This window comes from Sceloporus undulatus, chromosome 6, assembly GCF_019175285.1.
Source record: "Sceloporus undulatus isolate JIND9_A2432 ecotype Alabama chromosome 6, SceUnd_v1.1, whole genome shotgun sequence".
Taxonomy (NCBI): domain Eukaryota; kingdom Metazoa; phylum Chordata; class Lepidosauria; order Squamata; family Phrynosomatidae; genus Sceloporus; species Sceloporus undulatus.
In genome coordinates this window covers 1,871,853-1,885,889 of record NC_056527.1, presented here as the reverse complement: position 1 = coordinate 1,885,889, position 14,037 = coordinate 1,871,853, and the positions used below count along the sequence as shown (strand labels likewise).

General features: G+C 44.5%; 1 protein-coding gene across 22 annotated transcripts in view; it reads left to right on the top strand.

Moving 5' to 3' along the window:
- LOC121934166 (microtubule-associated protein 4-like) overlaps window positions 1-14,037 on the top strand; it is a 275,880-nt gene that overhangs the window by 89,620 nt on the left and 172,223 nt on the right. For 17 of the 22 annotated variants that reach the window (XM_042474322.1, XM_042474342.1, XM_042474343.1 and 14 more), the window contains one exon: window positions 13,587-13,851. In XM_042474322.1, coding sequence (XP_042330256.1) covers window positions 13,614-13,851 — 238 coding nt within the window. In that variant the 5' untranslated portion in view covers window positions 13,587-13,613. Of the gene's footprint in view, window positions 1-7,171; window positions 7,323-13,586; window positions 13,852-14,037 lie in introns of all 22 variants that reach the window. The other 5 variants (XM_042474330.1, XM_042474323.1, XM_042474331.1 and 2 more) reach the window with 2 other exon arrangements.

Genomic DNA, 14,037 nt, shown 5'->3' with positions numbered 1-14,037 from the left:
GCTGCTCCAGAGATCAGGTCCGAGAGCAATGGATTCAAGCTACAAGAAAAGAAATTCCGCCTCGACATTAGGAAGAACTTCCTGACAGTAAGAGCTGTTTGTGAATGGAATACACTTCCTTGGAGGGTGGTGAAATCTCCTCCTTTGGAGGTTTTTAAACAGAGGCTGGATGGCCATCTATGACAGAGGAGTTTATCACATGGGAGGAATTTCTCTCAATTTTGAATGAAAAGAAAGTGGGGCCAGAACGCATGCATGTGAATTCGCTAGGTCAGCGAATTTACATGAATTCGAATTGCGTTCGAACTGACTTCGCATTGCCCAAAAATAGCTTGCCATTGCACCAAATTGCATGTGATCACCTCTCATGCAATAACATGAAACCCCATGATTGCGTTCGGACTGACTTCCCATTGCCCAGAATTGCGTGTGGTAGTCTATCACACAATAAGGTTAAATCCCATGATTGCGTTTGGATTGCCATTGGATTATACTTCCAATTTCCCTTGTCTGATAACGCCCAGAGAGTCTGTATTCCTGCAGGGCAGACGTGGGTTGGACTGGATGGCCCTGCTTGGGGTCTCTTCCAACTCTAAGATTTTATGTTTCTATGATTCACAGTTTTGGGGCTTTTTCTGCCATGGCTGGCTAGTAGGCATCTGGAAGAGAGTTGAAGGAGTGTGGATGAGAACAGCTCATCCATACTCCTCCAGTGCAATGTAATGCTTCCCTGCTTTCTGCTGAAGCAAGTCCAAAGTCCATCTCCTTTCAACTTGTATTACCTATCTGACTTGACCCTATGTAGCAAGAACCTTGGTTTTCTCCCCAGGTTCTTTTGTACCAACGTTATGTGTTCCTTTTTAACCCCAGCCTTGCATTGAGAGGATTAAACCTGTAGTTTTGAATTGCTGACATGACATTTCTAGATGCTAGAAGCCTCCCCCACCCATCATCACCCACTGGAAGACAAGACTTTGGAAAAAGATGTCAGGCTGCAGTAAATTCTCAAGCTCTGTTTCTTGCATCTGCTTTGTTTCATGAAGATCTCATGCAGATGGTGTTTCAGACTCCAACAGGAATAATGTAGTTGACCTCATGGCTTGACAGATTTGCATTTTTTTTGGTCCTATGTTGATTAGGAAGTTCATCTCCAGTGTAATGTAGCTTAAGGAGCCAGTGCTGGAGCAGGGAAAGGTACTTTCATTAACACTGTAATAGTTCACAGTACTTATAACAACTTCCCAAATTGCTGTTAAAATCTGTTTGGGACAGCCTGCACTTTAAGATCTTTTTGGCCGGTCTACTCCTTGCGTTCTGGCAGCAAAGTGCACCATCTGAAATCTGGGAGGGGAGATGTGTTGCTTTATGTGAACAATTCACACTGTACTACCAACACCGTTTGCTGGGTGTGTGTGTGTGGATTTCTTTAAAATCCCTGAATCAAGATATGTCAGGATCATTAATCAAGCTAATGGTAGGAAGTGGAAGTGGTAACTTCCCAAGCCTCTGAAGCAGAGGAAACCATTCTGAGCCATGGGGGCTGGAGGGAACAATAGTGTTTCCAGTTGTAACTATGTTGAAAGTTTATCCCAATGGACTACATTACAGCTGCAGTCAATGAAAAACATATTTCTAAAACAATGAGCCACAGGGATGAGGGGGTTGGGTTGTTTTGCATGGAATTGCTGGTCTGTCTTAAGGATGGATACATGCCAGGTTTTGGAGAGGTTCACACATTCGTTAAAACATTTAAAAGCTGCAAAAAAGTTATCAATGGTAGGTTCTCAGCATTAGAACTCTTAATTTTCCCATTAAGAGTACAGTGGAACCTTATTATACGTGGGGGATCTGTTCCAGATCCCTCCGCGTATAAAAAATCCGCCTATGCTCGAGCCCCATTGTTTTCAATGGGGCTCATGCGCGGCAGCGCGCGAGGCGCAATGGGTGCGCGCACCCATTCAATTGAATGGGATGTTTTGCCCCGCGCGCGCCAGCGGCTTTGAGCGCCTATGCTCAAAGCCGCCTATAAAAAGACCGCGTATGCGGAGGCTCCACTGTAATTGATTTCTGACACACGCATCTTGTACAGAGCAAAATGTGTTGCATATTTCTCCTTGCACGGTTCTGGCTTTGTAGGCTATTATAACGAATTATACAGGGGATGGAAGTCCTGCCCTTGAACCCTGGAACTCTGACTCATTTCCCTAACAGTGAGACTTCTGCAAGTGTTCCCCACAAACTTTTACTTTCAGTCCTAAAGAGGGCTTCCCAAATCTTAGAATAGTCATTGATCAGAATGGAAATTGCAATCAAGAAATCAGGAGAAGATTTGGACTGTACTTCAGCAGAAAAAATGGGGACACTTGGCTTGACAAAACTCCATGTGAAAATGATCTAGGAGTCCTAGTAGACCACAAGTTGAACATGAGTGAACTGTGTGATGCGGCAGCTAAAAAGGCCAATGTGATTCTTGGCTGCATCAATAGTAATATAGTGCCACTGTATTCTGCTTTGGTTAGGCCCCACTTGGAATAACTCTGTGTCCAGCTCTGGGCTCCACAGTTCAAAAAGGATGTTGAGAAGCTGGCACTGTGTCCAGAGGCGGGCCAACAAAATGGTGAAAGATCTGGAAACCATGCCTTATGAGGAGAGACTTAGTGAGCTAGTTATGTTTAGCCTCAGGAAGAGACGGTTAAGAGGTGATATGATAGCTCTGTTTCAATATTTGAAGGGATGTCATATTGAGGATGGAGCTAGCTTGTTTTCTGCTGCTCTAGAGAATAGGACAGAATGGAGCAGTGGATTCAAACTACAGGAAAAGAGATTCCACCTCAACATTAGAACTTCCTGACAGTAAGGGCTGTTGACAGTGGAACATCTTCCCTCAGAGTTTGGGGGAGTCTCTTTCTTTGGAGGTCTGTAGAGAGAGGCTGGCTGGCTATCTGTGGGGGATGCTTTGATTGTGAGTTCTTGCATGGCAGGAGGGGGTTGGACCAGATGGCCCTTGGGTTCCCTTCCAACACTATGACTCTTTGAGTCCATGCAGCTTTTCGGAACCATGGTTACTGAGCGTGTGGCACCCTTCTGTTCTGCCGTCCCATTCTTTCTGCTGAATGAGCAGCCTGCCCTCCTCTTGGGGATTCACTCCCAAAGGCCAAACATGCCTAATATCACAGCTGGAGGACTTGCTTCCTTAGACAAAGGGATTCTGTTTGCACATAAGCCAGTTGTAAACAAGGGCACTAAGCAGGCCTCTTTTTCGCTGAGCGCTCTTAACCTCAGGGACCCTCTTTGGTGGGTGGACTAGTACCTGCGTTGTGGAGCAGGAGCCTTTTAGCAGCCAAAGCCTGTCAAGGTGGATTAGCTGTTGCAGGTTGGCCGGCCGCTCTCTCCTTGAGAGCTGAGTGCCGCCACTTGGGTTGGAGCTGGTTACAAATGGTGGCCTTTGTACTATGGGTGGGTTCTCCTTTATTTGGCCAGCAGGCCTGTCAGCAAGTCTCTAATTCTGTCTCCAGGCACAGTGGGGTCAGGAGAGGCAGGGTCTCCTTCCTTTTGATAGTCATAAAAGGATTCACCGCAGAGCCTGCTACCTGCACCTTTTCATTTTTACTGCCCAAAGGATTGGGCTGTCAGTGGGGATTCATCACCTGCAATTGCTAAGCGCCTCCATGTTGAAAAAGAGGGCTCCTTCTGGCAGGGCAAATGTGTCTGAAGTTTATTGGACGTTTGTGGGAATTTATTGCTGTAGCACTCTGTTGTTTTTTTAAAAAGTTGTCAAAGGGCCCAGACAGACAGGCCAAAATAAAGCTGCCTCGGGTCACTTTGGTGGTATGCTATTTAAGTGACACATGCATCTTAAGAGACCAGAATTTGCATCAAAGCTACCCTCCAGTCGTTTGGCGTCACTTCCAGCCTCTTAGGACACATGTATTATCTCAAGAGCATACCTCCAAAGTGACCTGAAGCAGTTTTATTTTGGCCTGTCTGTTTGGGCCCAAAGATATCTGTTGTCCTGAACTATCTTCTGGCAATTCCTGGCACCAGCTGCAACTTTTTATTCCCACCCTTGAGTGAGTTTCCTTTTAATTCCAAGACATATAAAATGTACCCTTCCATTTCTCCCTTTCTCCTTCCCTCTCTTCTTTTTACAGTTGTCATGTTAATGTGTCAGTGAAAGGGCATCTTTGCATTATACTGCTAAAACTCTTCAGAAATGTTTCAATATCACCCTGCCTATTCTTGCTGTTGCTGAAAGATTTATATGCCAAGGATAGAAAGATAAATACAGTGGGCCCTTGGTCTGGTTTGGTTCTAGGCCCCCCGTGGATACCAAAATCCATGGATACTCATGTCCCATTACATACAGTGGCACAATAGAATAGTGTCCTTTGTATAAAATAGCCAAATCGAGTCTTGCTTTTTGGAATTTATATATTTTTAAAATATTTTCAAACCGTGGTTTCTTGAAGCCATGGATAAAAAATCTGTGGACACAGAGGGCTGACTGTACATTCTTCCCCATCAATAGTCAGAAGTTCTTACTGTTTAATGGTTTGTGTGGTCAGATTATATCAATGCGTAACAACACCTACCTAACCCATTTCCATTGTACATCCCTTTCCTCTTTTTCCCTTCTTTCAAAGGATGCAGCCAAACTGGAGACATAACCTGGTCTGGCAGCGCTTTAACTCTTTCTGGCTCAAGGCTATAGAATTCTGGAAGTTGGAGTTTAAGGAACGAAGGCCCCACAACAAACTCCAACTCCCAGAATTCCATAGCCTTGAGCCATAAAAGAGTTAAAGCGGTGCCAAACCGGGTTATTTCTCCAGTGTGGATGCTGCCATACTTAACATCCCCTAAAAAGCTCCATATCAACGCTGTATGCTATTCCTTAGGCTCTGTATCTTCCCAGCTTTTTTTGGCCACAGTGTGAAGAGCTAAGTTGCAAAGAGGTGAGAAGGCATTATGTTTTTGCCAGTTACAGAAGATGTGCAGGCGAGGGAGAGGTTTGGCGTGGCAGTCCCTTGCGTAATGTCCATGGCACCAAGAGATGTTGTTTAGGGATGTTTTTGGATCAAGACAGAATGGAATCCAGTTTGACACCAACAGGTTAAACCAGAACTTGATCAAAGGCTTCCCCATCATGGAATGTGTGAAAAGAGAAATGAAAGTATTTCACACTTATTTAGCAATTTCACCAGTTGGTGGACATTAATTAAGGTAGACTTTTTAAAAACTCAGGTGATGGGGGAGGAGTCCTTTATGCTATGTGGAATATTCAGAGATAGATTTGCCAATTGCTTTCTCTGAAATACAGCCTACAGCAGTGATTCCCAAACTTTGGTCTTCCAGATATTGTGAACTTCAGCTCCCAGAATCCCAGATGGCTGAGGCTTCTGCAAGATGAAGTCCAAAGCACCCGGAGGACCACTTTTGGGAATCGCTGGCCTACAGCATGTGGTATTCATTAATGGTCCCCCATCCAGGTGCTAACCAGGCCTGGCCATGCTGAGCTTCCAGGATCAGACAGAATCTGGTGCCTTCAGGGTATTTAGGCCTGGTACATTTACTTTTTAAATCCCACGTCATCAGAAGCTCATTGTGTGTGTGTGTGTGTGTGTTATTTTGAAAGGAAACTATGAACTTAAACATGCACAGATCTTTTCTTAAATTTGATAACAATACAGTAGATGATCAGCAGAACAAACATCACCCAAGAACTGCCAGTTCCCTTTGTATGATGGAACAGGGGTGGACAAACAGTTAAATAGAATCAAAATAAGAGAATTCTTGGGAGAATCAAAAAGAAAAGAAATTCATTTTTCAAATTTAATATTTTGTTAAAGCAGGAGGAGTTTCAAAAAACACAAATAGATTTTTCTTTCTTTCTGGCAGACAAAGCCTGTTACAAATTAATCTGTAAAGAATAGTTACCGGTAATTGGTCGCCTGGGAATCTTCCAGTCTTGATCCGAGGTGAGGCCTTGAACGCTCCTCTTGCTCTGCCTCTCCACAGACTTCATTAAACCATGCTATCTATCTCCTAGTCATGTTAGCGACTACACAGAGCTAGTGGGAGGAACAGCCATATTTTCCAGGATGCTCAGATAATTTTATCAGTCGTAAACTTCTCACCTTTAGCTTCCCTTTGACTGAATGTTCTGGTTCACCCTTCAACAACCCGGAATCTCATGCAGCTCCCTTGTCACCGGTCAGTTGGTGCCAATGCTCTGGGAAAGGGCTGGATGATTAATTAATTGGGCTACTTGAAAGGCAAACTGAAGCGGATAAGGATGCGTCTCTTGGTGAGGCTGGGCAGTTGGTAGAAACCAGTTCGTCAGATTGGGTTCTAAATTCCCCCTTTTTGAAATTTTGAATTGACATTAGACACAACCTTCTGAAGTCTGTTGCAATAATTTCCTGGCTAGAGCCAGTGTGGTATAATGGCTAGAATGTCAGGCCTGAACCCTGGGAGACCAAGGTTCGAATCTCTGCTTAGTCTTGGAAACCCACTGGGAGACCTTGGGCAAGTCACAGTCTTTCAGCCCCAGAGGAAGGCAGTGGGGACAAACTTCCAAATAAAGTCAGCCCTCCATATCCATTATAAAAACCCCCCTCTGTGAAGATCTGTGAATTCCCCCTCTCCTGATTCCCCTGTTAGCCATTATTGAGACATCTAGATCTGGCACAGTTTATGTAATTGTATTGATGGTTTTAAATTGTTGACTGTATTATTGTTTTTAACTGTATGGATATACAGGTATGTTGGAAACCGCCCTGATGCTTGCGAAGGGCGGTATATAAATAAAGATTTTATTATTATTATTATTATTATTCTTTATCCACGGATTCCGCCACCCACAGTTTGAAAATATTTTAATTCGTTAATGGGGGACCATAAATGAATACCACATGCTGTAGGGCAGTGATTCCCAAACCCTGGTCCTTCAGGTGCTTTGGACTTCATCTCCCAGAAGCCTCAGCTATCTTGGCCAATAGTCTGGGATTCTGGGAGCTGAAGTCCTCATCATTTGGAAGACTAAAGTTTGTGAATCACTGTTGTAGGATGTATTTCAGAGAAAGCAACTGGCAAAGTTTCAAAAAGTAAACCTTGAAGTTGCCATTTTATATACAGTATGCCATTATATTTAATGGGACTGTATTTAATTGAGTGTCAACAGATTTTGGCATCTCTGAGGATCTTGGAAGCAAACCCCAGTGGATACCAAGGCCCCACTGCAAATCTTACCAAGAAAATCCTAGGAGAGGATCACCACAAGTCATCTTGAAGGCAGATAACAATAGCAAACAAAGGAAGTCAAGGTAATGGCTTTGTTTGCAGCAGGTACCTAAGGTTTGTCATTCCTAAACAGTTTGAGCTTTGCCTTTTGCCAGGGTACAGTTTGTGCTGCACAGCTTGCCTGCTTTCCTTTGCCATCAGAAATGTCTCTTAAAAGGTGCAGCATAATTTAAAATTGATGAGCCCATGCTTTTCCATCTTCAGTTAGCAATGCTGATGCTGCAGAAAGCAATTAATGCACCCTTATGGAGTGAAACATCCTCTTTGGGGAAGGCTTCCGGTGTTTCCATACCAGGGCTAAAAATATCTGCATTGTGAAGGGAGTTCCTGATCTCCCATATATATATATATGAAATCCAAATTTTACTTGATTTAGTTTCACTTGGTTCATCATGTTTGGCTGGTAAAGCACACTGGAGCTTCTCAGTTGAAGACAAGTCCAAGAAGCAGGGTTTTTATGTGTAACACATGCTGAAGTGTGCATTGCTCCCTTGCTCTTTGAAAGGCCTTCCTCAATTTGCTCCTTTGCCTCCTAAAAAGAGAAGACGACAAGCCTGTATGGTTGGGCTTAGCGTGATACCTGCTGTATGGTTTGGAGGCTCATGGGTCAATGGGTGGTCAGTGGGTGGTTGAATTGTGTGGATGTTGCCGAACTGCAATTCTCAGTATCCCTCAATGTTGGTGATGGTGGCTAGGGTTGATGGGGAGTTACAGTCCATCTGCTTCTGAAGGGTTGCACAACTCTTCCCCTCTCCCTTGCTGAAGGGGGTTATGGGGCCTCCATGCAAAAGGGGCTACAATCCATATGGGCCCCAGGCCTGTTCTGGCTGACCCAGAGAGGACTGTGCCTCTAGATCCCCCCCCCCAACCGTCCTTGGCTCAATCTCTTCCAAGGAATGGTTGCATTTGATTCTGGTTCTGTGCTACCTTGGCAATGGAAGCTTCAAAGTCTGGCTTATCCTTGGTGCTGGAAGGACTCTTTAAAAGTCAAAGGCTTTCACAGCGGGCATCTATACTTTTTTGTGGTTTTTTCAGGCTATGTGGCCATGTTCTGGAAGAGTTTATTCATGCAACCACTGAGCAGGAATAAACTCTTCCAGAAGATGGTCACATAGCCTGAGAAACCCACAAAGAGACTGTTCAATTGTTTAAAATTGAGATATTAATTGGATTGATTAGTGCCTTTTTAATGTTTGCACCTCATATTGTTGTAGCTGCCCTGTTTTAACTTGGGTTCCTGGTCAGGAGGAAGAAGAGATATAAATCAAATCAGAGCAAATCAGTCAGTAAGGCTATTTGAACTTCATGGCTGCAGGATTCGAATAGACTTTTATTTTTTATAAATTTTTATTAGACATATAAAAACATAACACAACAAACAAAACATACTCCTCTAAAATCACAATCTAATACAGTGATTCCAGACCATTGGCCAAGGGGGCTGAAGTCCAAAACAGGACCAGAGTTTGGGAACCACTGTTTTAATACATTATCTCCATCTAACACCTGCCATACCATATAACATAACAGATTCATCATCTTTTGTTTGACCTTCTACAAACATCTTTCTTCACTCTTTCCTTCATTCTATATTCTTCTATCATTTGCTTTTACCCTTCTGTCCTAAGGCCCATCTGTACCTTTTTTTCCACACCCTCCTTTCTTTACTTTTCTTCTTTTTCTGTTCAGACTTGGGGTATTTTTTAAAGTGCAAGTCTCAGTGTTACTTTGCTCATGGGATGATTGTCAAGGTCTGACTCTTTTCTCTAGCACTACATCCTAGCAAGTACTGTCCTGCAAATGCACTCTTAGCCCTGGGAAAATGGAGGGCAGAGTGGGTGCATCCTTTGTGTATTAAATAGCACTGCAGTGGGAGGAAGATTATTCCTTTGGAGCCCAGCCCAGGAGGAGGGAATGAGTTAAAGCTCTCATTCCTGTGTGGTCTGGTCTAAAATCTGCTTGAGACCCCCTGCAGGTGCCTCTTGGGGTTTTAAAGAGATACAGCTTCAAACCATATGCAATTTTTGCCTTTAAAACCTTCTTTGAGACCAATCTGATTTACTCCTTAAAACACACACACACACAGATTCTTGCCATAGAAATTCATGGACCTGCTTTCATATGTGTGTGTGTGTGAGGGAGAGAGAAAGAGAGAGAGAGAGAGAGAGAGAGAGAGAGAGCACTCATTTTTCCTTTAAGACAGGCCTGCACAACATATGCATGCAGCCCGCCAAAGGATTTCAGGTGGCCCACAAGGATGTGGAACAATTCCAAGGCTCCTCTACCACTCGGCCTTCTCTTGAGGAGAGTGCCATGTAGAGGAGGAGGAGGACGAAGGGTGAATGCTCACCCTGCAAGGTTCCTGCACCACCTGGCTTTCTCCTAAGGAGAAGGAGGACGGCTGAACACACATCCTGCAAGGCTTCACTTTTTGGCTTCATCCCAAGGAGAAGGCTGGGGGGAGGAGGAAGAGGGGCAAACGCTTGCCCCTCAAGGCTGCTCCACTCGCTGCCTGGCTTTCTCATGAGGAGAAGGCCAGGTGGTAGAAGAGGAGGACATGTGAGCCCTGCAAGGCTCCTCCATTACTTGACCTTCTCCCAAGGAGAAAGATGAGTGGTAGAGGAAAAAGAGGACAGGCAAACGCTTGCTCTGCAAGGTTCCTCCTTTGCCTGGCTTTCTCCTGAGAAGGCTGGGCAGCAGAGGAGGAAGAGGGCAAACACTCACCCCTCAAGGCTTCTCTGCAGCTCAGCCCTCTTCTGAGGAGAAGTTGGGGCAGAGGAGGAGAAGGACAGGCAAGGTGCCTCTGCTGCCTTTTCCTGAGGGGAAGGCTGGCAAGAGGAGGAGGAGGAGGAGGAGGAGGATGGAATTAATATTAATTAATTAATTAATTTTCAATTAAAGCCTATCTGTGGCCCAAAGACATTTAGCCTATTTTAATTTTGGCCCCTACCTACTGCCAAGCTGTACAGGTCTGCTTTAAGACATTTAAGAATTTGCTATGCCTCCCTTTTGTGTTCTCTTTTTGTCACGTTGCCCAGCTCCAATTCTTCGTTCTCTGTTCAGCTAAACAGAAATGTGTCTGGTTTCTCCCATCCTTATCCTTTCTATTAGTCATTCTTTAGACATCCTGTGCAAGCATACCTCAGTTAACAAAGGCACTGCTGCGCAAGGGAGCCGCAGCAGACAAACCGCGCGGCAAAAAGAACCCGCAAAAAGTGAGTTCTTGCGGCGCAGTTGTGACGCCGCAAGGCTACCACTTGCAGCGTCACAACTGTGCCGCGATGTGTACAAAGTCTTTTTACATCCGCTGAGCTCCCCTTTCCTCCTCCTCTGTCTAGCTGGAAGGTTTTTTTAGCAGGGTTAGCAATAGCAATAGCAAGTACATGTCCATACTGTTTATCAGTGCACTGAAGCACTCCCTAAGCAATTTACAATGTGTAAATTTCAGCGTTGGGTTGTAGCAGCATTTTTGCAGTAAACAGTAAAATAAAGTATGTAGAGAGATCTTGTAGCCCCTTTGAGACTAACTGAAAGAAAGAAGTTGGCAGCATGAACTTGCCTAGACGTAAGTCCGCCTCCTCAGTTGTATTTGGTGAAATAAAGCTTTAATTGGGAAACTTTAGGATTCTGTTCTGCTTGATCCTGCTGTAGCTACATGTGCCCACATATTATTATTATTTCCAAAATAATAATACAAGATGAACAGCGGGTGCCACTGAAATTCCTGACTGGCCATGTGTGAAAACAGAAAGAAAAAGGGAAAGCAACCGGCCTTGGCAGCTAGCCACAGCATATGAAAAACCACAGCTCTAGGCCTGCGATTCCCAAATTTTGGTCCTCCAGGTGTTTTGGACTTCAATTCCCAGTAGCCCCAGCTAGCTTGGTCAATTGTCAGGAATTCTGGGAGCTGAATCCAAAACGTCTGGAGGACCAGAGTTTGGGAATCATTGCTCTAGACAGAAGTTTGGCTGCCAGAATGGAAATCAGAAGAACAGTCTCATGAAAAATGTCATCCCCGGCTGCATTTTGGAAGAAGCTTTCAACTTTCTAGTGGTCTCTGGAAGGCTCAGAATGGTTTTGTTTACTTACGCAATACCTTGTTTTTAAATTTTATATGGGCATATTCTTTTTTCTGCATAAAAGGTTTGTTGGAACATGTTGAACAACTAACTTTCTTTGCTGGTGTAGGATCCTATTTCTATTCTTTCCACATTATTTCTGCCTCTGGTGCCAAATTTTTTGTTAGAGAAGTCGTCCTGGGGGACTTTGTGGTTGTGTTCTGGGCTGTTTTCAGCTTCATCCCAGGAATGTACCTTTGGAGATGCACCCAAAGCCTCAAGAGCCCAAGTCTGTTGTGTTGGGGATTAGTGTCCATGAGAGCCCCTTCCTTCATCCCAGCCTTTTAATAGCTGTGCACATGAAGAGACTTTTGACCTGTTTTCCTGCCCCACGGTGACTCTGTGGCGCTTAACTTCTCCCATCTGCGCAGGGGATATCCAAGGTAACTCCGATGTGGGACACTTGGCTTTCCCTACCCAAGACTAAGACCATCTCTTGAAAGCTTACCCATCCCATGGCACAAAATGGTGCCAAAAAGGGGCAAATAGGAAACAAGGAGCGAGTCTGACAAAGTGCTTTACAACATGAGTTTTCACCTACCTGAGGAGGCAGGGAAATATCATAAGGCTATCGTCTGGCCTTAAGTGACTCTTGTAGAGAGGAGAGGGGGTCTACTGAGTTGCTATGGGGGGGGGGTGAGTTTTCCTCTCAATGTAAACACAACAATGCCCCCCACCCCCCCACCCCAAAGCAAGATGTTGTTGACATGAGCGAAGTCATCTGAGGTCAGAAACGTGCTGCAGGCTCTCCTCTATGGAAAGGATAAAGGAGCCTCACAGCGATTGAAGGATATACATCGCTGGTTATGTAAAGAATAATCTCTATAAGGGAAGCCACAGCAGATGGGCAGTGCCTCATCCCCCCCCCCCCCCACTTCATTTTTGTTGCTGAAAGAGACTGAATTAATGAAACCACCTGAGGAATGTTTTGCTCAAGCTGGGAGGGAAATATGTTTGAATAGTTCTCCTCCGCCTTATCTTCAATGTTTTAAGTGGCTTTCTGCCACTTTAGGAGAGCACCAGCTCTGTATGATGTCTGTTGATTCATTCCCATAATAAACTGGATTAAATAAATAAATACACACACATACGCAGAGCAGGGTTACATACCTGTAAACAATCTTGGCAAGTTTTCTGTGCCATTTTAGCTCCTTGTGCCCATGCTGTATTCCTGCACAACATTCCTCTAAAAGTGTAGTTTGTCTTCACCATTTATTGTCAAGATGCTTTTTTGTGAAAACTTACTTGTGAAAGTTCTGAATAATTACCATAAGCATTTCTCTGCAGTCTGGTCAGTTTGTTAAATTTAAGAATTAACACATATAAAAACACTAAAAATTGACACCAAGTCACAGATATGTGCCAAATCTGTGTCGAAATGTTAAACTAGAGCAATAAAGCTTAAATAGTAAAAGCAAAAATAACATTTGAGGACTATTGCTGGAAAAGGAAGTTCTTATCCTGGCCTGTGAAAAGTCCTAGTTAATGTGTGCAGAGAGACAAATAGGAATCCATGCATTTCACTGTTGCCCCAGTAGTGGATTGCAAAGGACTATTGCCTGCAGAAGAAGTTATTTTTGGGTTGCTCATGCAGTTATGACAAAGGTTTGATCCTAATGTGTTGGAGACTATAGAAGCCAATAGGGTGCACTTGTTCTTTATTTACTTTACTTTGTTTAGGAAATAACTGCATTGCTTTGTGTTTGAAATCACTGTGATTTTTATATTCCTTTGGCTTGCAGAGGTGGCTAAGTTGCAGCCTGCAGGATGCTTGTGACCCCCAGAAAACCCAGGGATTAATTCTTGTCCCCAAATGCCTGTTAAGGGCATTTTGGCATTGTTTTTGGCTTGCCCTGGGCCAATTTAGGGCCAAGGACAGGTCTTTTTTTAACAGGAAGTTAACAGGGAATGAATTCTATTCACTTCCTGTTGTTTAAAAAGAGCTCCCATGGCCCTAAAACGGCCCAGGGGCTTAAAAATAGGGTGAAAATGCACCCCCCCCAGCCCTAGAGGTTGCTTGGGAGCATTTTCTGTATGCAGTGGGGCATGCAGCCCCGAGGAGTCTCCCAGAGTTCCCCCCCCCCCACTACTGCAAACAGAACTTACCCAGCATTGCCTTTGCCTGCACTGCCTTTGTCTGTCTAAAGAGTTCTCCTTTTTCTTCCTCAGCTTTTAAGCCCAGAGAGGTGCTGAGCCATGGCTGACTTGGACCACAACCTCAGTCTCGCAGATGCCCTGACTGAGCCACCACCGCAGATTGAGGAGGAAGTGAAACGGGATTTTATTGCCACCCTGGAGGCGGAGAAGTTTGATGATGTGATCGGAGAAAAAGTTGACAAAACGGACTATGTCCCTCTTTTAGATGACGACGACCCCAAGGCTGGGAACCAGGAAGCGAAAACCAAACCCCACGCTGACAACGTTCAGGTGGAGCGTAAGTGTCTCAGTGGATGTCTCAGTGACCGAGGAACAGGTGGCAACAAAGAAGGGCATCCTGCATATAAGAGTCAGATTGTGCCATTAATGCTGCTATTCCCTAGGACAGCAAAGAAGGACGCTATCAGGCATCCAGCGGGAAAACTCCTTCTTTGCTTGCATTCCCTTGCTTGTACCTTCTGCT